This window comes from Aquarana catesbeiana, linkage group LG03 (genome assembly GCF_042186555.1).
Source record: "Aquarana catesbeiana isolate 2022-GZ linkage group LG03, ASM4218655v1, whole genome shotgun sequence".
Lineage (NCBI taxonomy): Eukaryota > Metazoa > Chordata > Amphibia > Anura > Ranidae > Aquarana > Aquarana catesbeiana.
The window spans coordinates 539352954-539380132 of record NC_133326.1 but is presented as its reverse complement, the minus strand read 5'-3'; the positions used below and the strand labels follow the sequence as shown (position 1 = coordinate 539380132).

Below are 27179 nucleotides of genomic sequence, written 5' to 3'. Positions count from 1 at the left end.
CATAAATTGATGGAACCATGAATTCTGAGCTCTACCAGAAAATCCTAAAGGAGAATGTCCGGCCATCAGTTTGTGACCCCAAGCTCAAGTGCACTTGGGTTATGCAGCAGGACAATGATCCGAAATACAACAGCAAGTCCACCTCCAAATGGTTCAAACAAAGCAAAATGTAGGTTTTGGAGTGGCCTAGTCAAAGCCCGGAACTTAAATCCAATTGAGATGCTGTATCATGACCATACACAGGCCGTTCATGCTGGAAAACCCTCCAATGTGGCTGAATTAAAACAATTCTGCAAAGAAGAGTGGGCCGAAATTGCTCCACAGCAATGTGAAAAAGAGTTGTTGCCAGTTATCGCAAATGCTTCATTGCAGTTGTTGCCAAGGGTGGCACAACTAATTATTAGGTTTAGGGGGCAATTACTTTTTCACATAAAGCCAGGCAGGTTTGGACAGTTTTTTTTGCCTTAATAAATTAAACCATCATTTAAAAACTGCATTTTGTATTTACTCGGGTTAATCTTTGTGTAATAAAATTAAAGTGTATTTAAGTGTGACAAATATGCAAAAAAAAAAAAAAAAAAAAAAAAAAACAGAAAGGGGACAAATACTTTTTCATAGCATAGTAAATATGTACTTATGTGAATTGGGAGAGGAGTTACATGGGGGAAGGGGGGTTAATGGTTTAAATGTTTGATTTGAATTCATGAAAGAAATCTCCAAATAAACAAAATCTGAGTTTCCATTTGCTTCACCAAATGGAGTAAACCTGTTAAAGTGTAAACTTAAAGTGTTACTAAACCCAGGACCCTGCGTTCAATAGATCTGGTCGCCCACAGTACGCAGAACATTGACATGCAATTATTTTAGTAAATCTAAACTACTAAATACATTTTCTCATCAGCAGTATATAGCAGTCTTGTGACTTCTATCAGTGTATACTTAAAGCTTGTAGGAGGAGTTTTTATTCTCCTCTAACTGTCCTATGAGGCTGCAGGACCCCTCTGTCTGGAAAGTGCTGATTGGCCCTGTGCTGATCACATGCATCTTACCAAGAAAAAAAAAAAAAAAAAAAAAAAAAAAAAAAAAAAAAAAAAAAAAAAAAAACCTCTCTAGCAATACACACCAAACTGAGCATGTGCAGAGAGCCCCCACCAAGGCTCTGTATTATCAGGAGATGGATCGGGGACTGTGGAAGAAGGGGAGGATCAGAGGTGACAGGATCAAACAGCCTTTTACATAATGCAGAGGATTAAATTTACCCCTTATGGACATCTCAGGGAGTGCCCTTTTGGAGACATTCAGCCTTATGTAAAAAAGTTGTATGTGTGTTCAACACAGAATCAAGGTACATTGATTGTTGAATTAAATACTCTTCAATATATGATGCTGTATAAATGACTCTTTTCCGTGCAATATGAAATATACTGATGTAATTTTTGCAGAATATCCAATTTTGAGAATATGTAACCCCCCTAAGGAAGACTTAAAAGTTGAAACGTGCTAGGGTTTTTCTTCTGACAGACTGAAAGGGTAACTCCACTTTCGGGGGGGGGGGGGCTTTAGCAAATAAAGAAAAAATATTATAGCGTATATAATTGCGACTCAAGTCATATTGTAACTGAATGTTATTAAAAATTACCTTTTTTTTTTTTCAATCTGCAGCTGCTGTAATATTCTGAAAATGCAATGCATTATGACTACCTGGAGGTGTTTTGAACACAGAATGTGTACTGGACACACCACAGAAACATAATTTCCTGCTTGTGCGATTGGCTCACCAATTTTCCCAGAAGTCTGCCTTGGATACAAGTCAGATTTCAGGCACCCCCTGCAACAAAAATGTCATTTTTTGTGAGATACTCCCAATAGGAACACATCTAAAGGGATGCAGGCTTAGCAGCTTTCCTCATTAGTGCTCTGCAGCTGCCAACAGCTGACTGATAATTATGAAACCACTCCCATTAGATTCACTTTCCCATATAGACACAGACATACACACAGGAATTTCTTCAGAATAACAAAAGGTAGGAATCTGCAACAAAGTTTGTTAAAAATCCTTGCAATGTACATAGATCACACAGAGGGGAATGTTTTTTCAACAAAAGTGGAGTCACACTTTAAACAGTGGTTGTTACACATTACAATTTATGGATCTGTTTTTATATGACTTCTATGTGTTATAGAATTTTAACGGTTTAACATTTAATAAGGGTTTGTAACTTTTATAGAATTATTAGTTTGTGTACTATATAATTCCAAAAATCCCCCTCTTTCTGCCTTTTTTAAAGCGTAACTCCACATTTGTTGAGGAAAAAAAAAAAAAAAAAAAAAAAAAAAAAAAACACACACACCACAAAAACCATTCTCAATGACATTTTTGTTGCAGGGGATGCCTGAAATCTGACTTGAATCTTAGTGCAGACTTCTGGGAAAATTGGAGAGCCAATCACCCAAGCAGGAAATGACATATCTGGGGGCGTTATGTATACATTCTGTACAGAACACCTCCAGGTAACCATATTGCATTTTACAGAAAAATGTCAGAGCTGCAGAAAAGGAAAGGTCATTTTTAACATTCAATTACACTATGACTTGTGTCGCAATTGTTTACATTATATTTTTTTTTCTTTATTTGCTGTTTCCCCCCCCCCCATGAAAGTGGAGTTACCCTTTATGTTTAATTATTTCTGGGATGCTGTACCACCTTATGCTAATTGGCATATAGGACCATCTGTTATTAACCACTTGCCACCCAGGCCAATTCTGACATTCCTCTCCTACATGTAAACATCATAATTTTTTTTGCTAGAAAATTACACAGAACTCTCAAACATTTATATGTTTTTTTTTTAGCAGAGACTCTAGAGAATAAAATGGCGGTTGTTGCAACTTTTTATCTCGCATGGTTTTTGCGCAGCAATTTTTTAAATGCTTTTTTTGGAAGAAAAAGACAAAAATAAAAAAAACAGTTTCACGCATTAAAACAGTAAAGTTAGCCCAATTTGTATAAGGTTACATGTTTTCAGTTACAGAGGTCTAGTGCTATAATTATTGCTTTCACTCTAACTTTCATGGCGATACCTCACACGTGCGGAAAGGAGGAGAAAGGAGGAGAAAGGAGGAGAAAGGAGGAGAAAGGAGGAGAAAGGAGGAGAAAGGAGGAGAAAGGAGGAGAGTCATCCCGGAGTTCATTAGGGAGTCGAGATATAACCGATCCATGGGTCCCATATCTTATCAAATTTTTTGGAATTATTACAAAGTATATGAGTGAGTTTATCATTAATCATGATCCAATTGAGTTTACTTCTAACGTAATCAAGAGGAATAACTGACTGCTTCCAATGCCTAGCAATTGTAATTCTCGCTGCCAGCAATATACAAGTAATCAATTTCATTGATTTTCTGGGAACTTCCTCAGGCAGTTTGTGAAAAAGAGCTGCTCCTGGAGATCTGCAAATGTTCACCCCCGTCACAGAGTTTATTAGACTAAATATCCTAATCCAGAACCTAGTCATGAGGGGGCATTGCCACCAGATATGGTGCATCGTCGGAAACAAATTCGGCAAAGTTGAAGGATGCATTTTGGCTACCCTAGTCGGAACCAGGTACCACCGCAGGAGTGTTTTATAATTAGCCTCTATTAAGAGTTCTATTGATGGAAACTTTAGATAAATTATAAGCGATGTCTTGCCACTCGGTCAGATCAAAAAGGTAGGGTTCAGGTCCCTTTCCCATTGATTCATATAGGCAAGTTTTGAGTCCGGCTCAGTGAGAGAGGCGTATACCGCAGATACACGCCCCCTCTGGAAGCCCCTGGCTTGGCAAGATAGTTCAAAGGTTGTGAGTGTAAGGGGTCCCTCCAGTAGGTTAAGTTTATATCTGGCAAAGGATGCAATTTGATTGTATCAGAATATTTCACTAGGAGGCATTTGCAACGTATCCTTAAAATCTTGCAAAGTGTAGATTTGCTCTCCATTAAGAAAGTCACCAATTATTAATAATCCCTTATTAAGCCACCATTGAAATAATCTTGTTACCAAGCCAGGTGGAAACTCTGGGTTACAAAAAATTTGAGCTAGTGGTGTATGTGGGGATGATAAAGGACTGCAGTGACTTGTTCTGTCCCAAACTGCTAAAGAATGTGATAGAGAAGGACATAATATAGGCGGGCGTAAACTGCTAGAAAGCCACATTAATGATCCTATGGCAAGAAAGTGCCTCAATAAAAGGGGGACTTTAGCGGTAGTGTAGGCTAATTGGGCAATCTGGGCTGCTTGGAAATATGCCTGTAGAGACCAAGCCCACCCCCAGATTTTGGGGTATAAAGCGTTCGTTTTTGCATCCGAGGCCTCTTGTTACCCCACACGAAGAGCAAGACTTCAGCTTGTAGACGTTGCAAATCTCCCCTCGGGATTGCCAACGGTAGAGTTCTAAAGTAGTAAAGGAGTCTGGGTAAGAATGTCATTTTGATTGAGTTGATTCTGTCAAACCATGAAAGGGAATAGTCCGCCCAACAACGAAGGTCATCCCTAACTTTTTTAAATAATGGGGGGTATTTTGCCTTATAGATAGTTTCAATAGAAAATGTCAACTGAACCCCTAGGTATGGGAAGGAGTGGTGGGTCCACTTAAAACTATAAGTCTGTACTATAGTAGGGGATAGCGAAACATTAAATGCCATAGTTTTTTTGAGAATTTAGAGAGAGGCCAGAGAGTTGAGAAATGGTCCAACAAAGATAGCAAATTTGGTAGAGTCACTTGAGGGTTAGTGATATACATAAAGACCTTGGCAAATAAAGCACATTTATGTTCCTGTTGTCCACAATGAATATATTGAATGTTAGGGTGGGAACAAATCACCATAGCCAGGGGTTCTATTGCCAATGCAAATGGGAAAATGGACAGCCCTGTCTTGTGCCACGTTTAATAGGGAATAGTGATTTGTGACCTCTAATGGAGACTTGGGCTACTGGGGAGCTATATAACGTCTTCAGCAAGGAAAGGAATGTAGAGCCGAAACCTAGGGTCTCTAGAGTAACAAAAAGGTAATGCCAATTTAAACTAAAAGTTCCCGGGTGAGTGGAGCATCCCGCTGAGATCAGGGTTATGGATCTATGAATTTGATCTAGCGCCTGGCGCCCTGCGATAAATCCTGACTGAACCCTATGGATATATTGTGCTAAAAAGGTATTAAGGCGACAGGCCAAAAGTTTTGTAAGGATCTTTAAATCGCAATTTATCAGTGAGATTGGGCGGTAATTAAGATGGTCAGTAGGGTCCCGGTTAGGTTTAGGAATAACACTAATATAGACGCGTGTGTTTTCGCTATCCTGTTGGTCAGATCTGAAAACAGAATCATTACTGGATCATGGTCCGACCATGAGGAAGCAGATAGTATTTTAGCAGAATTTAATTTTGGCAATAGTCCCAAGAGGAGAAACACATGGTCTGTACGAGAGTAGTGTCCATGTGCTCTCAAGAAATGTGAATAATCTCTAGAGGCGGGGGCTAGCTTCCCTCCAGGCATCTACTAGATCATAATGAGAAAGCAACTGTGCAAATTCGCGACTATAGTTAGGAGGGGATCGGAACACGATGATGTGAGATTTGTCCCCAATAAGGTCTAAGGCTAGAATTACTTCTCCCTCAAACTCAGGAGCCATGGATTGTAAGAGGGAGTGAAAGAACGCAGTTTGATTTGTGTTAGGAGCGTAGTAGATTAAGAAGGTCATCAATGTTTCCCCCAGGTAACCTTTAACTAAAAGATAACGTCCCTCTTTGTCCCTATGAACTTTGGTTTCAGCAAACGACACCCGTCTAGAGAAGCAGAGGACCACGCCCCTCTTTTTTCTGATGCATTTGCATAGTAGCAAAGAGGATAGTCTTTATGGAGATAGCGAGGGGTAAATAGGGGAGCAAAGTGCGTCCCCTGAAGAGCCACAATGTCCACCCCTAAGGATCGATAATGTGTGAAGGCCTTAATCCGTTTAGAGGGTGACCCAAAACCTTGAATGTTATGGAGAAAGCAGGCGGATGTTTTGGGAAGTAGTTACACTAGGCATAGGAAACAGTCAGTATAGTTATTGGTATATAAACTCACCCACCAGTCTGTGAAATTCCAAATCCAGAGGAACCAAGGGAATCTCTGGGCAACCCTCAGAAAGGAACAAAAAATTAGGTTAATAGCAGATATGAAGAAAAGAAGGAAGAATAAGATGATGACCAGGCCAGGAAACTCCCAGCTTTGAGTAATGTAGAACAGAAATGCAGAAAATCATACACATGAATCAACAAACAGTTGAGCAAGCACTCCTCCCGGCAGTGGAGTCACATATAGAAGACTTAAGGCCCAATAGCACCATCTAGAAAAACTTGTAGCGCAACATAACCAAAAACTAGTTTAGCGATAAGCAAGTTAAAGTTCAGGTATCCCTCATGGGGGATGATGGGAGAGGGAACTGAACAAAGAGGTTGGTGGGGGGGGTTTAGATATTGTTTGATAGTTAGTTAACACTACTGTCAGTTAGACAGGACATTTGTAAATGTACCTGTATATGTTGGCCATATTGGCCTATACTGACTCAGTGGTGAGCTGGGACAGTTACTGTTATTTGTTGTGTGTGTTCAAAACAATAAAAATAATTTTTTAAAACAAAAAAAAAAAAGTTCAAGCATCCCACCTAAAAACAAGATATGCTATCAAAAAAAAAAAAAAACACAACAAAAAACACACACACACACACACACACACACACAACTTGGTTAGGACTGTTAGGCATTAGTCATATGTGGCATAATTTCGTAGAAAAGATAAATGCAGCGGCTAATGTCCTATAACTGGACCACTGAGAAGCCGCCGCCATAAACGAAGAAATCATCTGGCAGTATGCCACAAGTTCTCAGGATGCGAGATAGGAAGAAGCTGACTTCGTCAGCATGGGTGACCAGAGAGGGGAGAGCGGAGGAGGACCGTTGGGTCGGGGCCGATTCTGGGATGAAGGACTGAGAGATAAAGCCAACCTTTAGTAAAATAGTTTTCAGCAAATGTAGAAAAGAAGCAAGACTTGCTGTTAAAGGGGAACTGGAGCTTGAAGAGGTAGTTCCATCTATAGCGAATATTTCGTTGAATTAACTGTGACAAGGGCTTGAATCCCTTCTTTTGGATGGTGGCCTGGGAGATATCTGCAAACACCTGAATTTTGTGACCATCTATTTCCAGATCTGGATGCTCTCTAGCATGGCGCATCACTGCCTCTTTGATTCTGAAGAAATTTGGTTTTACGATAACATCCCTGGGGGGGGATTTGGAGGAACCAGGGCTCTATGAATACGATTTAGTTCCATATGGATTTTTATTGATGTCAGGTTTTACAGCTTGCATTAGTGAATAAGTGATGGAAGTGATATCTTTTACATTTTCCGGAACGCCTCTGATACGAAAGTTATAGCGCTTATCGCTTTTTTCAAAGGTAATTAATTTTTGAATAGGCCTCCTCAAGACGGTCTTGCAGGTCAGTTATAGTCGAGTTTTGGGATACTCTGAACAGTGTCATCCACCTTTGATCAATGCTCTCTAGTTGGTTCCCCAACTCCTGGAAATCTTGTTTTATGTCCAAGGCTAATTTGTCAGTAGCTTTCGCCAGCTCCCTTTGCAGCAAATCCGCAAAGCGGGCCAAAAGTATTGGGTCCCCAGAATATTGTGGCTGGGCTGACAGGGTAGAAGGAAGGTCTGCAGGGCTGTCAGGACCAAGCTCTTGGCTGCTGGGTTGGCTACATAGGATGTCCACCATCTCCCTATCTAAAACTGAGGTGGTATGTGAGTCCTGGCTAGGTGATAGAGCTGTAACTTGTGAGGGAGACTTTGCAGGGCTGGATGGTGAGCAGTGTTCGTTTAAGGGCTCACCTTTAACTGGAGAGGTTATGGAGGAGCCCTTCTTGTGGCTTCCAGGGCCAGGAGGCTTAGGAGTGTTCCTCTGTGGTAGCGGTTTCTCCTCCCTTGTAGCCGGCGACATGTGTGTGCTGCAGCCGGTCGCCATCTTGCTTTCCCTGCCCGCCGCACGAAACGAGTAGCAGGAGCCGCCCTGGGGCTTTCCAAAGGACTGGTGGGACATCCAGCAGATTCCCGATCCTCACCACAGGAGGATAGGGCGTTTACGCGACGTGAGGTGCGGGGCCGCTAATTCTGGCTGTATTTGCCAGGAGTGTGCAGAACAGCTCAGGAATGCATCTGCTCCAGGCCGTCCGCGCATGCGCTCTCCGTCTATTTTTCTATTTTGACACTTTTTAAATTTTTTTTGATCACTATTATTCCTATTACAAGGAATGTAAACATCCCTTGTAATAGGAAAAAAAAAAAAAAAAAAATAGATTCAGCTCCCCTGCCAAGGCGGTGGCATTTTTTCAAATGCAGAGGCCGGGCACGACGTCATAACATTGAGTGATAATAGAGACTCCGGGGGCTATGTGGCCCACTGGAAATCTCTATGGTGGTCAGCATTCGGGGCCGGTCGGTTCCTTCTCTGGTTCGCTGATGGCACGGGCAAGCCAGGAGAAGCACCGGAAAGGGGGGGGGGGGGGGGGGGGGTTTCGACCCCTTTTGCCGCCTTCAAGAACGATCAAGTGGCTGAACAGCCCAAGTGCCTGCCTCTTCTGTTTGTGATTATAGTGGGGGTGTCTCACCTGCCACAGACAGGGCAGCTCCCTGTACTTGTCTATGAACAGGGGCAGGAAATTGTGGTCGTTGAACCCATCCATTTTCTCTGCAAGACACAACACAAGACAAACCCTAATGTCAGGCCAAACTCCCCTAATCTTGTTACAATATAGGCTTCCATTTCGAAGCAGTATAGGCCCAAGTTTAGATCCTACCTTCGTTAGCACGATCGGCGTCTCCGATGCTCCTTCCTCCGCTCACAGATCGTACGTAAGACGCGCGCGTTACGATTTATACACACTGCGCATGCGTATAACTCCGCCCGCCCCTGACGTTCTTTCTATTCTATTCCCCGCCCCTTTTCGTTCGCCGCAGTGGAGGAAGAGCACATGGCGGAGAGACAGCAGGATCCTGATAATTGGAGCAACGAGGAGGAGGAGGAGGAAAGGCCGGAGCCTGAAACGTCCCAAGCCAGAAGGAGATTAAAGGACTCAAATATGTCCTTTGGGGAGATGTTGGAAATGGTGGACATCCTGAAGAAGGCCGACTATGATGGAAAGTATGGGCCTTACCCCAACCACAATGTCCGAAAGGCCAAGATCATGGCGAAAGTGGTCAGGAGTCTGCTCCGGAAATTCAGGGTACGACGATCGAAAGATCAGCTCAGGAAGCGGTGGTCGGACCTGAAATTACGAGAACATGAGCAGTACAGAAAGATCCGGAGAGTGCTGCAAAAAAGTAAGTAGTTGTGCTGTGTTCCTATTGTTCTTGTGTTTATTACGTTCGTGCTGCTCCATGTGCTTTTAGGAACTGTTGTACAGTTTAAAATGGCAACTTTCATGTTCACACATTATTCGTTCGGATCACACATTTTTATTTCGGACTATAAAATACCATTGTTTAGGCCATATGCATCTGGCCACCATTTTGAGGTCCTATACTTGTCTTCAAAGAATTGGGTTGTGTAGATAGCTTGGTTACTAGAATGAAATGCAAACTAGATTCTGTGTAAGGAGAGGACACTTAGCAGCTGTTTTCACATCTGGACACTGGAGCACTAGTGTGGGACCCCAGAACACCCTTTTTATTAGGGGGGGCCACACAGGTGCTCCAGTGTATACTATAGGGGGGGCTACATCTGTGAAGCTTGTACCAAACAGGTAAAGTACTGCAGCTTGACAAAGGACACTAAAAAAAGCCACATCTTGGAACTCTGCTAAAATAGATCATTGTACCCACTTCCAAGCAATGTTTCATCTTTCTAGTTCTGCCATCAAATATCTGTGTGCTAATTATACCATTTTTGTTTTACATAGGGGAGAAAAGACTCGGAGGACACCCCTCATCCGAGGAGACCAGAGACCCCCCCCTCTGGAAGAAGGGGAAATCCACCCAACACAAGATGAGCAGGAGGAAGAAGACGTGGTGGAAGTAGCCACCACAACAGGTGAGTGTCTGCGACCACAGGCTCCGATAAGAGATGGATGGCGGCATTTTTTTTCGACCTAATTTATTTTGGGTTTCCTCTCTTTTTAGGTGATCGTGAGGTTGTGGATGAAGATCCTTTCACATCAGAAAGTGCCCAGATTGTGATCGGGGAGATCATGGGGTGTAATTTACAATTGGAAAACATCAAGCAAAACATCAATGATGTTATTCCAAAATATAAAAACATCATTGATGTTTTGGGGCGAGTTTAAAGCCCCTCCAAATCACTTTCTTCTTTTGTCTGCTACAATGTGCGAAATGTTTTTGTGATTTTTCCCAAAGCCAAATTTGGAGGATGCACACAGTGTGCCAACATGTGCCATCTGCCATCACGGGAGATCAATGGACGCGTTTTGGGGGTGCAACCCCTTCCTCAATTATAAAGTCGCGTTGAGGAAGGGCTTTCTCCCCCAAAACACGTCCCTTGATCCCCCGTGATGGCAGGTCGCACATGTTGACATTGTGAAATTTGTGTGCATCTTCCAAATTTGGCTTTTCCTGGGGTGATTTCCCCCCATCTGAACGCAATATCAAACACAGTTCCTAAATACTCATGTCTGATATTGCCTTCAAGTTCTACCAAATGTGAACTTTGTAAGATCAAGATTTGTGTCTTTCTTGTGGGTTTTACACAGGCCTGGTTTCTATAAAATGCACATTTTGATTTTGGATAATGATACCACAAAAATTGTTATACAACAAACATGTTGGTTTGTCAGAAAAACCTTTGGTAAATGCACATGTGATTGTGCAGGTATTAAAAAGATTGCTCATTAAGAATGAGTGGATTATTGTCTCAACACTACAACACTTTTGGGGTGATGTAATTGTTGTTTTATGAGAAAATGGGGGTTATTTCCTAAGGGGAAATCCACTTTGCACTACAAGTGCAGTTTCAGTGCAGTTGCAAGTGCACTTGTAGTGAAAAGTGTCGTTGCATTTAGTAAATAACAGCCAACAGTGCTTTGTATAAGGTTACACAATCACGACATTTTCTGGACTCCACACATTTCTGTCAGGGTCAGCTCAAACAAACCCAAGCAGTAAATGTCCACAAAGAAGAGCCTGGGGGGAGATGCCTGTCGAGAACTTGAGGTCCTGCAGGCTTCTCCCTGTGGCCAAATACCGCAGGGTAGCGACCAACCTCTGCTCCAGAGTGATGGCTTGCCTCATGCAGGTATCCTGCCTGCTAATATAAGGGGTCAGCGATGCCAACAAACGGTGAAACACGGGGTCCGTCATCCTGAGAAAGTTCCTGAAATCATCAGGATTATTCTCACGGATCTCACGGAGCAAAGGCATATGACAGAACTGGTCACGCTGAAGCAACCAATTCTTGGTCCATGAACTCCTCCCCACCCTGTTCATGGACTGGACTTGTGTCAAGGTCAGGACCCCAACACCAAGCCCCCGCACAGCACGAACTGTACGAGGAGTACGCATACGAAACATGGCTAGAAAACGGTCGGCTGCTCAGAACGAAGTAACAGAACGCACTGAAGAACAGCAAGGCCTGTGAAGAGCGACCTGAAAAACAGCAACAAGCAGGCAAGATCACACAGAAAACTCCAATACGAACTGACTGCACGCACTGAAGAGCAGATACAAACCCACAAGCACAAACTGAACGGCAGAAAACGATCTGAAAGCCACGAGTCTGAAAAAGCGTGAATCGTCTCTCACCAAACTTTTACTAACACGAGATTAGCAAAAGGAGCCCAAAGGGTGCCGCGCTTGGTTCTGAACCGGCCTTTTCTAGTCTCGTCGTACGTGGTGTACGTCACCGCGTTGTTGGCGATCGGAAATTCCGACAACTTTGTGCGACCGTGTGTAGGCAAAACAAGTTTGAGCCAACATCCGTCGGAAAAAATCCTAGGATTTTGTCGGAATGTCCGAACAAAGTCCGACCGTGTGTACGGGGCATAATACTGTATTCCCAGCGCCCATGTGGTGGCTGCATTTGTTTTGTTTCCTTTTATTTTCACCTGGTGATGCTGCCTACACACTTCCTGCCCTAGGGTGACAACACTCACTCACTGTCCTGTATTTATGGGGGAGCAGTGTTGTCACACTAGGACTGGACTACAGAGCATCTCCCCCTCTCCTCATCTGTAGTCCACAGACATGCGTAGATGGGAACACATAACTGATGACTGTGCAGCACAGGCAGAGAGCACAGGAAGGTATCAGCTCAGAAGATTTCTATAGGCTTTTTTGCACACTTATTGAACAGATCACAAAAAATATCAATAGCAAAACACTTTCAATGGAATAAGTGGTGATAAACCCAAAAGTGAACATTATAGTGCAGCTTACCAATTCTTAGATGCGATTACTGCATTTGTTTTCTTTTTTTAGGCTCGCTTTCTTTTCTTTTCACCTAGTGATCCACCCAGTAAGCTGTTCTGCAGATGTAGCAGTAGGGCTCCATTCACACCTAGGCAATTTGAACCGCAGGTGGAATTGCAGCAATTCTGCCTGCGATACTGGAATGGCGGCAAAACGAGGGAAGGGTTTGCAATACCATTATTTCTTAATGGCACTCCAAACATGGTGCAATTTTGTTGCAATAAATCGTGCCGCAATCGCAGCAAAATCGCAATGCGCAAAGCTTGTTGCTCAAAAAGGAGCTTCTTTTGGGCTACAGCGTTGCGATTTGCCACGATTGCAGCGCGATTTATCGTGCGACAAAAATGGCACAGCGATTGGGGTGCCCTTAAGTAATGGCATTGCAGACGCGCCCCACATTTAGCCACGATTTGGAGTCGCAACGATTACGCCCGCAATTCGATGGAGCCTTGGGGGGGGGGGGGGGGACAAACCATTCACCACTGACAGGGGTGCTTACACGGATCTGCTTTTATTTATGTAAAATCGTTATCCCAAAGAGCAACACAAAACAGTTTGCTGTAACTGCTTATAACGTGTGACCTTTGGCTTCAATTTGTTAGTGTATCTAAATCTGCTAGTACACCCAACACCCCCCCCCAGGCTGATGCTTGCTGTGCCCCTTCCTCCAGAGTGAGGGGACTCTAATACAGGACGTGTGTGGTATTGGCCAGATTACCGGGCGAGAACAAGGAGAATGAAAGACTTAAAAAATGAAATCTAATGCAGCCACCACATCTAATGGCCCGTACACACGATCCGCAAATCAGACAACAGATCGTCTAGTTTTTTGGGGGGTTTTTTTCACGCTAGTCTCATATCAAAAATGGAGAAGTTACTAAAGCTAAGAAAATTCTCATACGAAATAAAAAAATAAAAAAAAATAATTAATTATATATATATTTTATTAATAATAATAATAATAATAATATCAGAAGTGTTGTAGTGGATTCTTATATTGTATTTTTGGACAACTGTACTGATTAAATGAAAATCGTGCGATCTGGTATTGTATGAGAACAATTTTCGCGTTTGTCCGATTGGATAACAAATCAGATGAACTGTCGTGATGCGTTCTCAAAAGCTCTGTACTAACGATCCGATTATCGTACGATTGCTTTGAAAGCAGCATTTTTCGGATCACGTGTACGGGCCATTAGGGTTGTTAAGCTTCAATATTTCACGCTTTTGGTTTCAATCAGAAAAGGAGCAAAACAACAAAAGGTGATCATTATGGCTTGCACAATGCGGTGTAATGTGTGCCTTATGGATTGTCAGCTGATAGATTCCTGTAGTATTAACAGTGATAATTGTGAAGACAGGGAATGTCTTCTTCATCCCTCCTATGTACTGTATAGGAATCATTGTATCCAGCAGAAGGGGGAGCGCTGTAGGGAGGAGAACCCCACATGAGTGGGCGGGGTAACCCTACTTCTAGAAGCGGATTGGTCCCCTAGAATGGGCAGGGCAGTCTCTCCAGTAGTAGATTGGCTCCTCAAGTGAGCGCGGGGTGCGCTTTATTACAAGAAGGGGGCGTGTCACTGACCTATCAAACTGTCCGGAGTCTATGGCGGCCCGCAGTACCCAGGCGATGAGCGGCTTCCCAGCCAGTCTCCGGATGTTCTTCAGCGGGATCCCCTTGCTGCCTCCTCGAGCCAGCACTATCGCCGCCAGGTGTCTCTCCTTCTTCCGCTTCTTCTTATCCGGCCGGTTCACGTCCATCTCCGCCGACATCTTCCTGCGGTTCCGGGCACGTCACCTCCAGCGTGAAAGCTTTATAGGGGAGGGCGTGGCCTGGGGCTATATTACTTCAGAGGGGGTAAGGCAGAAAGCGGGGCCTTAGTGTGAATGGGCGGGGTCTTTGTGGAAACAGCCGCTCATTCAGCGAGGGACAAGTTTCTCTACATAGAAGGATGTTTATTGAACGTGTCCTGTGAGCGGGGAGACATGGGAGGTTTATGACGCTGGAGACAAGCCATCAGACGGTTCCAAATCAGTGGTCTTGCTATCAGACAAGTTTTTTTGGTTAAATATTAAACACAGAAAAACGAAATATAAGATAATAATGTAATATATAAAAGAATGATTACACAGAGCTGTCACACATACATCACCCACTCTGACATTTACAATAAGGAAATTTAAAGATACAGAACCCGAAATATCAACCCATTGGTTACACACTGACATTTTTCCAATACTTCTAAATGGGTCAGAAACAAAATCTCCCATTGTACCAAAATGTTTACAATGCAGATGTGTCATATACACCCCCCTCTATGATATCTTACAATACGGTATGATTTTACTGTGCAAATTTAAAGATACAAAACCCCAAATATCAACCCATTGTGTACAAACTGACACTTTTGCACTAGTAAATGGGTTAAAAACAAAATCCAATTGGACCAATACATTTACAATGCAGATGTGTCATACACACCCCCCTCTATGATATATTACAATACAGTATGATTTTACTGTGGGAATTTAACCACTTAAAGTGGAGTTCAGCATCCCTCACTAAACTGTGCACTGTAAACGAATTGGATATTTTTATTTTTTTTTTCTCAGCACCTACTGTATATCTGCTGTATTCATTTTTCACTTCCTCCTCCCTGGCCGTGGCCCATCGCATCATTTCCTGTTTGCAATGCCTTCTTGGAAGGGGCGGCAACTTCCTATGACACTGCCGTTGCTATGGAAACCTGACCTGAAACCTATTACACTGCTTGTGCTGTGCTGAGCATGTGCGAGATCTGCAAGGATGAGATCCAGGAAGAAATACAGTCTGGCTTCAGATGCCCACACTTAAGATGGCCACGGCCTGCTGCAAGTTTATAAAATAACGAACTACTGCTATAAACTAACAAAACAGACCTTAGTTTACAGACTAATTTTACTAGAATGCATTAAGCTTGTGTATTATAGGGGTATTTTTATTTAAAAAGTATCATTTCGGCCAGAACACCACTTTAACCGGTTCAATACCAGGCCTTTTCACCCCCTTCCTTCCCAGACCAATTTTTAGTTTTCAGCGCTGTCACATTTTAAACGACAATTGCGCGGTCGTGCGACATTGTACCCAAACAAAATTGACGTCCTTTTTTCCCCACAAATAGAGCTTTCTTTTGGTGGTATTTGATGACCTCTGCAGTTTTTATTTTTTGCGCTATAAACAAAAGAAGAGCGACAAATTTGAAAAAAAAACACAATATTTTTTACTTTTTGCTATAATAAATATCCCAATTTAAAAAAAAAAAAAAAAAAAATTTTCCTCAGTTTCGGCCGATACGTATTCTTCTACATATTTTTGGTAAAAAAAAAATCGCAATAAGCGTATATTGATTGGTTTGAGCAAAAGTTAGCATCTACAAAATACGGGATAGATTTATGGCATTTTTTAAAAAAAATTTTTTTTTTTTTTTTTACTAATAATAGCGGCGATCGCGATTTTTTTTTCCTGACTGCGACATTATGGCAGACACTTTTGACACATTTTTTGGGACCATTCACATTTATACAGCGATCAATGCTATAAAATTGCATTGATTACTGTGTAAATGTGACAGGCAGTGAAGGGGTTACCCACTAGGGGGACACAAGGGGTTAAATGTGTTTCCTAGGGAATGCTTCTAACTGTAGGGGGAGGGGACGTACAAGGGGAGGAGACCGATCAGTGTTCCGCTGTTCTGGGAACACAGATCGCTCTCCTCTGAGCTGACAGGACGTGGATCTGTGTGTTTACACACACACAGATCCACGGTCCGGCCCGGTTAACGGGCAATCGCGGGTGCCCGGCGGACATCGCGGCCGCTGGGCACACGCACCGGGTCCCGAGCAACGTGGCGGGCGCGCGCGCGCCCCCTAGGCGGCCAGGAGCCCGAGGCCGTCATATGACGTCCACCCAGGATGGGAGATCCCATCTGTGGACGTCATTTGACTATAGGCGGGTAGGGAAGTGGTTAAGGACCAGCCTCGTTTTGGAATTTAGGTGTTTAATTTTTTGCTAGAAAATTGCTTCGAACCCCCAAACGTTATATATTGTTTTTTTTTTCTAACACCCTAGAGAATAAAATGGCAGTCATTGCAATACTTTTTTCTTCACACCGTATTTGCGCAGCGGTCTTACAAGTGCGCTTTTTTTTTAAAAGATTCCCTTTTTTGAATAAAAAAAAATCAGACAACAGTAAAGTTAGCCCATTTTTTTTTAATATTGTGAAAGATAACGTTACGCCGAGTAAATTGACACCCAACATGTCACTCGTGGAATGGCGTCAAACTTTTACCCTCAAAAATCTCCATAGGTGACGTTTAAAAAATTCTACAGGTTGCATGTTTTGCGTTACAGAGGAGGTCTAGGGCTAGAATGATTGCTCTCGCTCTAATGATTGCGGCAGTACCTCACATGTGTGGTTTGACCACCATTTTCATATGCGGGCGTTAGTCAGGTTGAAAAAAGACACAAGTCCATCTAGTTCAACCTTAAAAACAATAAATAAAATAAAAAATATCGTACAATCTAATATACCTAATTTTATACCCTCAGTTGATCCAGAGGAAGGCAAAAAACCCCAGCAGAGCATGCTCCAGTTTGCTACAGCAGGGGAAAAAATTCCTTCCTGATCCCCCGAGAGGCAATCGGATTTTCCCTGGATCACGTATGCGTTCGCTTCTGCGCACGAGCTCGTTGGGACGGGGTGTTTTAAAAAAAAAAAATTTTATTTTTCTTATTTATTTTACATGATTTTATTTATTTTTACACTGTTTAAAAAAAAAAAATGGTGTCACTTTTATTCCTATTACAAGGAATGTAAACATCCCTTGTAATAGAAAAAAGCATGACAGAACCTCTTAAATATGAGATCTGGGGTCAAAAAGACCTTAGATCTCATATTTACACTAAAATGCAATAAAAAAAAAAAAGTCATTTATAAAAATGACATTGAAAAAAATGTGCCTTTAAGACGTATGGGCGGAAGTGACGTTTTGACGTTGCTTCCGCCCTGCAGTGTCATGGAGATGAGTGGGCACCATCTTCCCCTCACTCGTCTCCAGGCACAACAAGGGGACAGATGCGATCGCCTCCGCCGCTACCGACGGCTCCGGTAAGCGGCGGAGGGCACCGGATCGTGGCGAGAGGGGGGCCCTCTCCCGCCACCAATAAAAGTGATCTTGCAGCGAATCCGCCGCAGAGACCACTTTTATCTGAAAGCCGACCGCCGCACGAAAACGGGGATACTGGGGTTATGGCAGCTAGCTGCTGCCATAACAACGATATCCGCCACCAAACTTAGGACGTACATTCGCGTGCGGCGGTCAGCAAGTGGTTATAGATACAGAGCCCCAAATATCAACCCATAGGTTCCAAGTTGACATTTTTCCAATACTTCTAAATGGGTCAAAAAACAAAATCTCCCATTGGACCAAAACGTTTACAATGCAGCTGTGTCATACACACCCCTCTATGATATCTTACAATATGGTATGATTTTTCTGTGAAAATTTAAAGATACAGAGTCCCAAATATGAACCCATTGGTTATAAAAGCAACACTTTTCAAAAGTTAAAAATACTTAAAAAATCCCATTGGAGCAACATATTTACATAAGTCTAATGCTTTTATGCCCCCCTAAACAGGGAGTGGATTGTTCAAGGATGATGTGGCTGAACTTATTCTATCTGTTGAATTTCTGTAGAATTGGCTGATTTACTGCTACTAAATTTTTTCAGTACCCTTTGTTTTTCTTCCCTTTTTTTAAAATTATTTTTACATTTTTCAATACCAGTGTTAATTTTGACTGCAAATTTTCATCTAGTTTTAGTTTGGACTAAAGTGCCATTTAGTTTTAGTCATATTTTAGTCATCTGAATTGTTTTATAGTTTTAGTCTAGCTTTAGTAGACTAAATAACATAAGATTTTAGTCAACTAACTCTCTATAGTAGATTTAATCAACTAAAATGTAATGACCGAGATTACATACCTGTAGGGTTGTCACCCGTCTGTGTTTTACCCCGACAGCCCGGGTTTGGAGTCGGGTGCCCGGGTTTCAGGTGGCCTGAAACCCGGACACCCGCCTCAGCTAGTACCGGGTGACAACCTTTAATGAACGACCGCACTGGTGTGAATTCAGTGTGTCCGGTCATTTCGTAACTGCAGGGCTGCCCATAACAGATGTGTGCACTGTGCCAGCGCACAAGGCACACACTTCGCGACCCCCTCCGGACCGGCTCCAGCCCCTGCGGTTCCAAAATGACTGGACACACTGAGTTCATTAAAGGCTGCCGCCCAGTCTCTGCTAAGTCGGGTGTCCGGGGTTTCAGGCAGCCTGAAACCTGGGCACTCGACTCCAAACCCAGACTAGCCAGGTGAAACCCGGATGGGTGGCAAACTTACAGGTATGTAATCTCGGTCATTCCATTTTACTTGATTAAATCGACTATAAATTTAGTCAACTAAAATCTTATGTTATTTAGTCGACTAAAACTAGACTAAAACTAAAACAATTCAGATGACTAAAATATGACTAAAACTAAATGGCATTTTAGTCCAAACGAAATTTAAATGAAAATTTGCAGTCAAAATGAACACTGGTATAGAAAAATGTAGAAAAATAAATAGAAAAAAGGCAAGAAAAACATAGGGTACTGAAAAATGTTCGTAGCAGTAAATCAGCCAGTTCTACAGAAATTCAACAGATAAAATAAGTTTAGCCACATTATACCGGAGCAATCCACTCCCTGTTTAGGGGGAGCATAAAACCATTAGACTTAGGCCTCATGCACACAGGGTGTTAGAAAACCCATGCCAGGAATAAGCGGCTGTAAAAACATACTTTTAGTAGCTTTTCACATTGGCGTTAATGTACGTTTAGCCACGCTAGCTTTTAGAAGCGTTTCTCTGCCTCTATTCAAAATCAATGGTTCCCTATGAAAGTCCATTGATTTGAATAGAAGTCGCACCAGAAGTCGGATCATGATGAACCCTCGAACCTTCGGTCTTGTATGGATTTTAAAAAACCCATACCAGATCCTTATCTGAGCACACAGCTCGACAGGTCAGAAAAAGGGGAAACGATCGAGCGCCCCCACCCCGTCCTGGACCATACTAGGCCACATGCCCTCAACATGGGGGGGGCCTGCGCCCCCCCACCCAGAAGCACCTTGTTCCCATGTTGATTGGGAGGAGGGCCTCTTCCCAACAACCCTGGCCGTTGGTTGTCGGGGTCTGTGGGCGGGGGGCCTCTATCTTCCGATTTCGTCTCCCACGGGCGATGTCTTCATCCTCTGGTTCTTCTTCCTCCGCTGATGTCTTCTTCCGCTGCCGGTTCTCCTCTCGCTGCTGTCTTCTCCCTCTGCCGTTTGTCCACTCTCCGCTGTCTTCTCCCTCTGTTCTTCCTCCAATGTTCTCTCGATGCTCTCTCCCGCTGCAATGCTAGGGCCGCCGTGTGCCATTGCTTATATAGCCATGGGGCGGGACATGGTGGCCCTAGCATTACAGCGGGAGAGAGTGTTGAGAGAACATCGGAGGAAGAACAGAAGGAGAAGGCAGCAGAGAGAGGAGACCCAGCAGAGGGAGAAGACGGTGGAGAGAGGAGAACCAGCAGAGGGAGAAGACAGCGGAGAGAAGAGAACTGGCAGCAGAAGAAGACAGCGGAGCGAGGAGAACAGGCAGCGGACATCAGTGGAGGGAGAAGAACCGGAGGATGAAGACATCGCCAGAGGGATCAATAAACTACTTTGTCAAAAACCTGTGTACTGTTTTTATTTTTGACTTTTTTTTGGGGGGGTGAATGGATAGGGGTAAAATGTACCCCATACTCATTAACATAGGGTGGGGGGCCGGGATCTGGGGGCCCCCTTGTTAAAGGCGCTTCCAGATTTCGATAAGCCCCCCCACCTGCAGACCCCGAGAACCACCGGCCAGGGTTGTCGGGGAGAGGCCCTTGTCCCCATCAACCTGGGAACAAGGTGCTTTGGGGTGGAGGAGCGCAGGCACTCACCCCCCATGTTGAGGGCACGTGGCCTGGTATGGTCCGGGGGGGGAGATCGCCATCCCCCCTCCCCTTTCATGACCTGCTGGGCTGCGTGCTTGGATGAGGGTCTGGTATGGATTGCAGGGGGTACCCCAGAAACGTTTTTTTTTTTTTTTAAATTTTGGCGAGGGTTCCCCTTCAAGATCCTCAGCGCACAAGTCGGATCATCATGATCTGATTTCTGGTGCGACTTCTATTCAAATTAATGGGCTCTCATAGGGAACCATTGATTTTGACATGTCAAAAAAACACTTGACGAGGCTTAACGCAGCTGTATCCAGCGTTAAGCCATATTTAGCAGCTTTTATCAGTGTCAGCCATTTTTACAGCTCTAACGCCGGTCCTCAGAACGCGCTGGCCCTGGGGTTTTTTTTGCAGCTTGAAAACGCCTATGCCACTTACAGCTCCTAAAAGCCTATGTGTGCATGAGGCTATAGATCAACATGGAGCGGCGTTTTTAAGCTGCAAAAAAAAAAAAAAAAAAAAATGTCCGACGCTGCTAAAGGCAGCTGTAAAAACGCCCTGTGTGCATGAGGCCTTATGCGCGAAGAGGAGTAAATGTAAATATGTTGCTCCAATTGGAGATTTTATTTTTAAGTATTTAGAACATTTGAAAAGTGTTGCTTCCTAAACAATAGGTTAGTATTTGGGGCTCTGTATCTTTAAATTTTCATAAAATCATACCGTATTGTAAGATATCAGAGAGCGGGGTGTATATGACACATCTGTATTGTAAACGTATTGGTCCAATGGGAGATTTTGTTTTTGACCCATTTAGAAGTATTGGAAAAATTTCACTGTGTAACCAATGGGTTGATATTTGGGGCTCTGCATCTTTAAATTTCCGTAGTAAAATCATACCGTATTGTAAGATATCATAGAGGGTGGTGTATATGACACATCTGTATTTTAAACGTATTTGTCCAATGGGAGATTTTGTTTCTGACCCATTTAGAAATAGTGCAAAAATGTCAGTTTGTACCCAATGGGTTGATATTTGGGGCTCTGTATCTTTAAATTTCCACAGTAAAATCATACTGTATTGTAAGATATCATAGAGGGGGGTGTGTATGAAACATCTGCATTGTAAACCTATTGATCCAATGGGAGATTTTGTTTCTGACCCATTTTGAAGTATTACAAAAAAGTCACTGTGTAACCAATGGGTTCATATTTGGGTGTCTATGTTTAACCACTTGCCGACCGCCTCACGACGATATACGTGGGCAGAATGGCACGGGCAGGCAGAATCACGTACCTGTACGTCATCTGCCTTCCGCGGGTGGGGGGGTCCGATCGAACCCCCCCCCCCCCCCCACCCCGGTGCCCGAGGCGGTCGGCCTTTCTCCCCCGGCGATCGGAGGTGAGGGGGAGGCCATCCATTCGTGCCCCCCCCCTTGCGAACGCTCCCGGCCAATGAGATCATTCCTCTGCTGCTGTATTTTAAACAGCAGCAGAGGAAGTGATGTCATCTCTCCTCGGCTCGGTATTTTCTGTTCCGGTGCTGAGGAGAAAAGACATCAATGTGAGTGCACAACACACACAGTAGAACATGCCAGGCACACATTACACCCCCCAATCACCCCTCCCCCCCCCCCCCCCCCGTCACACTGACAACAAGCAGTTTTTTTTTTCTGATTACTGCATTGGTGTCAGTTTGTGACAGTTAGTGTGGTAGGGCAGTTAGGGTTAGCCCCCTTTAGGTCTAGGGTACCCCCCCTAACCCCCCCCAATAAAGTTTTAACCCCTTGATCACCCCCCGTCGCCAGTGTCACTAAGCGATCATTTTTCTGATCGTTGTATTAGTGTCATTGGTGACGCTAGTTAGGGAAATATATAGTTTCGCCGTCAGCGTTTTTTGCCCCTCCACCCGGCCCAGCCCAGCCCACCCAAGTGCAGTATCGATCGATCACTGTCACTTACAAAACACTAAACGCATAACTGCAGCGTTCGCAGAGTCAGGCCTGATCCCTGCGATCGCTAACAGTTTTTTTGGTAGCATTTTGGTGAACTGGCAAGCACCAGTGGCCTAGTACACCCCGGTCATAGTCAAACCAGCACTGCAGTAACACTTGGTGATGTGGCGAGTCCCATAAGTGCAGTTCACAGTTGGACTGCAAGCTGCAATCCCAACCCTGCGCTGCTCTCTTGCATCTGGTTGGCCCTCGGGCAGCCTAGCAGCCAGATGCCCCCGGGATAGGCCCAGTCTCCGGCCTTGCAGCCCGGGGAAACACGATACACATCCACCCAGACAATAGTCCAAGTGGCACAGAACATAGATCACCTGACTCCACCGGAATATATAGGCGCTCCCAGCAGGCCATGGGATTCAAAGACACCCTTGCCCATTGGCTGAGATACCCACATATCCGTAACTTGACCTTATGTTGCCCTTCTCATATCTAGCACCACCAAGTACCCGGCCACCTAGTGGTAGTAGAGTTTAGTGCAACCAGGCCAAACTTAGAGAAGAATCAATAGATCTCTAACAATCAACCAGGGTAACTACTCCTGGCAAGTAAATTTGTGAGGAGCATCCCTGCCTGAACTCCAGGGTGCTACATCCTCCCCCTGCCCAAACAACTACTTCTCGGATTTTGCAGAAAAAAATTAAAATTTGAGCTCCCAAGCCTGAGAGCGAATATCCTGGCAAAAACTGGGATAGGTCGGGGAAACAGGGAAAGAACAACAAAGTAACAGTATATGTGGCGTACCACATGAAATAAACATTGTATCAGACACATGAAAAATAGTAAGTCACGTATGACACTCAAATATCAAAATAGTTATGTACAATTTTAAGGGCAAGCAAAGCAATAGTATTGCTTCCTAAATATCTATCTAATATATACAGTAATAACAAATATTCAGAGGGCTAGTGTTGTCATCAGGTTAGATCCCTGTCTCTCCTTAGCCAAGGAAGATGCACCGATACAGCATCACCTGAAAGAGAGAGATCAAAACAATGCAAATGCATCCTATCCTAAAATATCATAGTGCAATATGTTCACAATGATTTTAACTGGTCCTCAGCCCAAGACAGCCTAGCAGTGTAAGTACACCTTAGAAAATAGTACATTATTAAATTCTGAAAGCAGATCCCATCCTCAATGGAGAATGGCGCATCCTTCCAATAATTATCAAACTGACACTTAGCACATATTATGAATATATTTCACTCAGGTCAGCACTGCTCCTGCCACCTGGTGACCAACTCTAGAAACAGTTCTGTCACATAAGTTAGTTCATTATTCACATGAATTGTTAGATTATGTCCTTTTATCACAACATTTTCTGACTAACTACACACCCAGTGTCCATGACATGTCACAGTCAATCAGTTTTACTCAGGGTGGAACATATCTCCCAGCAGTTCCCTCTCTTCTTTAAGGGTTACTCCGGGCACGAAAAGACATGACTGCGTTTCAGGCAACAAGCAGCGAGGCCATGGTGCAAGGGACCAAACTTCAGGACACAGGTCCCCTTGCAAAGATATCCTCAGTCTGTCCACATGACAGCTGACGACAAAAAAACTTTCTCTATTGCTTGCAAACAACAATCTGCTGAAGGTCACAGAACGCTCTTCAGGTTGCAACACCCCGTCAACTTCAGTTTTAACCAACGTGTATCCATGTATCTGCTGGCAGCATTCAGTCCAGCACAGTCCTGGCAGTACAACTTTCTCAAATGTTCCCCATTAGCAAAGCACTTTGTGCAATGAAATAGAGTGGCTTCAGCAAAGCGTCCTTTGACTCCACAACTGCACATTTGTAATCCACAAAGAGAGATGGCATCAGTATCATGCATGACCGTTACCAGTAGTACCCGGAATCAGGGTTCCTCCTTTAGTGTTCACCGTGGTGACAAAACGTTTAACGTCTCTTTTATCCGGTCTGCGGATGACTACGCTGTCCAGGTTAATCTTCCGGCTGTAGCTCCAGGTATTCACTACAGAATGATATTTTTCAGCCACCTTAGGTGACAGTTTAGGAAAATCTAAATAAAGAGGGATCTGTAGAAAGCTGCGCATGGCCTCATCCACCCACTGGACTTCTTTGTCAAAGATCTCGTCTTCCAGATGCTCTGGTAGATATGGATACAGGTACCTGTATTCTGACACTACTTTCTTTATTATGATTTCCTGTATTTTGGACAGCCTAGGCAGGTTTTAGGATCCCTGTATCCGGGTAGGACACAGGCGTCTGGTGCACATTGCACTGAAAACCCAGCAAGTTCATCCGGCTTAACCTTAGGTAAGGGAGCAATAGGGTGAGCTTTGGGGACCCATTTAATCCCCGGATCCTCCTGGACAGACCTGGAGATACTGACTAGTGAGGCTGCATCGGCAGGCAGCTTGATTTCCACATTGGCAATAACAGCAGAGAGAATCCCTTATTCTTGCACCTCACTCATTGGTTCCTCATCGCTGTTGCCCCACTTCCCGGTATAGGATAAAGTGTCCAAAAGCAACTCTGAACCCGTCGGACGGAATATCCGAATCTGAAGGGGTGGAACACTGTTCAGCCGGGAGATAGTTGCGCTTAGCATGCGCCTTGACCGGCACAACTATGTCATTTCCTTGGTTGGTTACAGGCATCACTCTCACTTGCTTACCCGGCCCCAGTACTTTTCTCGCAGGAGGCTAATGCCGCGTACACATGATCAGAAATGCCGCCAGCAAAACTCTGATGAGAGCTTTTTGTTGGAAAATGCGACCATGTGTATGTTCCATTGGTCTTTTGCTAGCAGAATTCCAGCCAGCAAAAGATTGAGAGCATGTTCTCTATTTTTAGGTCGGGAAAAGTTCCTATCCGAAAATGCGATCGTCTGTATGCAATTCCGACGTGCCAAAAAATCACGCATGCTCAGAATAGAGTACAAGACGGAAGCGCTCGGTATGGTAAAACTACCGTTTGTAATGGAGATGGCACATTCGTCACGCTGAAATGTTTTAAAAAGTTTAATTCAGCGCATTCTCTTCTTCTTTATAATGCTAGAATAATGAAGTTGTTTTGCTGCTCATATTCACACAGAGTTCTCACAAACAATTTCTTTATTATTTCTTGTGATCTCCTGAATAATCTTTTTTGTTTTTAAAGCCAGATCTCCAAAATAATGTTTATACATTTTTTTTATAGTCATTTTTATTTTATTTTTTTATCAAGATCCCCTGTTTTTTTGTATTATAAATTATTTTATAGTGATCTCAATATTTTTTTTTATTTTGTATGTCATGTTTCCACAACAACATTATCTTGTATTTGTAAACCTCAAGGAGGTTGCTTGGTGTCCCTTGTTAATTTGACATTGTATTTTTGAAATGTACCTGCCTACTCACAAAAAAAACTTTCCTATTTGAAGAAAAACACATAGGTAAGTATTTTCATATAAAAAAAAATCTCCATTTATTCTGACTCTTAATAAAAAAATAAAGAGGAAGGCAACGCTGGAGAAACTGCTGGAATTTGTGAAACCTTTGTACCCCAGGGGAGACATTATCTCTTTGTAAATTAAAATTGGTAGCCTGAAAAGTCCATATAATAGGGAGCACAATCTAGTTTAGAACTCCCAGAGATCACGAACAGCAGCAGATGACATATATGTCCCCAGGTTGTGGTACTACAACACCCTGCGTCTTCTGTCAGACCAGACTGAAGCCAGGTCATCACTTTCTTGTCTTCCTTGCAGCCTTCCCTCCACGTTGCCCTGCAGCCTTTCCTGCAGGCTGTGGCTCTGGAGGTGGACTTGTGGCAGGAGGAGGAGGAGGAAGGGCGAGCGCACATACAGTAAGTGGACATCATCGGTCATTTGCCCCCTCAACCCCATGTGAATGGCCTCAAAAAAAAATTTTTTCACAGTTGAGGCGTTGGCCCTCCTCCATTTTGTGCAAATTTGAGGCTATATAGTAGCCATAGGCCTCTCCAGCATCAAGGGGGGCTTTCAGGGCCTCATTAGCCTCCTTAATGAGGACAAGTGCTGCCTCCTCCGCGTTCCTCCCCTTCCTGGGCCTCTTGGGTGGAAGGCGGAGGGGAGGGACCTGGGATTGGGTGAGGCTGGGCCCGGCCACCTCCTGGCTGACACTACCCCCCGCCTCCTCCTGTGTGCCACATTCCAGAGCCTCCTCCTGGCTGAGGTCTTCCGGTGTATGAAAAAGGGACATTTTTTAGTTTTTGATTCATCAATCACACACCATTTTAAACTCATGACTGTTGCAAATTGAATGTTAATAAATAGAAAAGACTATCATTTTGAGCCCAGCATTTTTCATTCTTGTCCCAATCATTTTTGGCCCCTACTGTCTATTGATATGTTGAACACTTTTTGTTAAATCATTCATTTCTTAGCAATAATAACATTTAGTTAACAACAATAATTTTCCCACAAAAAATATGTTTAAAAATACTATACCTGGCTCCAGCTGGGCTCCTCAATTTCTTCCAGGATGGAAGGCGCAGGTTGGTCCTCAGAAGCCTCAGCTCAGGTTGAGGGAAGGAGGGCCGGAAGAGTCGAAAGTGATTCCCTGGCTTCCATCTGGTCTTCCAGAAACAGCATCTTTTGGAGTACCACAGACTGGGTACATACACATCCTCTACTGCTGCTCCTGACCTCATGG

The 27179-nt window shown here is 43.7% G+C and overlaps 1 protein-coding gene across 1 annotated transcript in view; it reads right to left on the bottom strand.

Annotated features, from left to right (window-relative positions):
• CMAS (cytidine monophosphate N-acetylneuraminic acid synthetase) overlaps nt 1-14331 on the bottom strand; it is a 51763-nt gene extending 37432 nt beyond the window's left edge. The window contains exon 1 of the mRNA XM_073621432.1: nt 14076-14331. Within this exon, the coding sequence (XP_073477533.1) occupies nt 14076-14263 (188 nt within the window). The 5' untranslated portion in view covers nt 14264-14331. The remainder of the gene's footprint in view (nt 1-14075) is intronic.
• Between the last annotated feature and the right edge of the window lie 12848 nt (nt 14332-27179).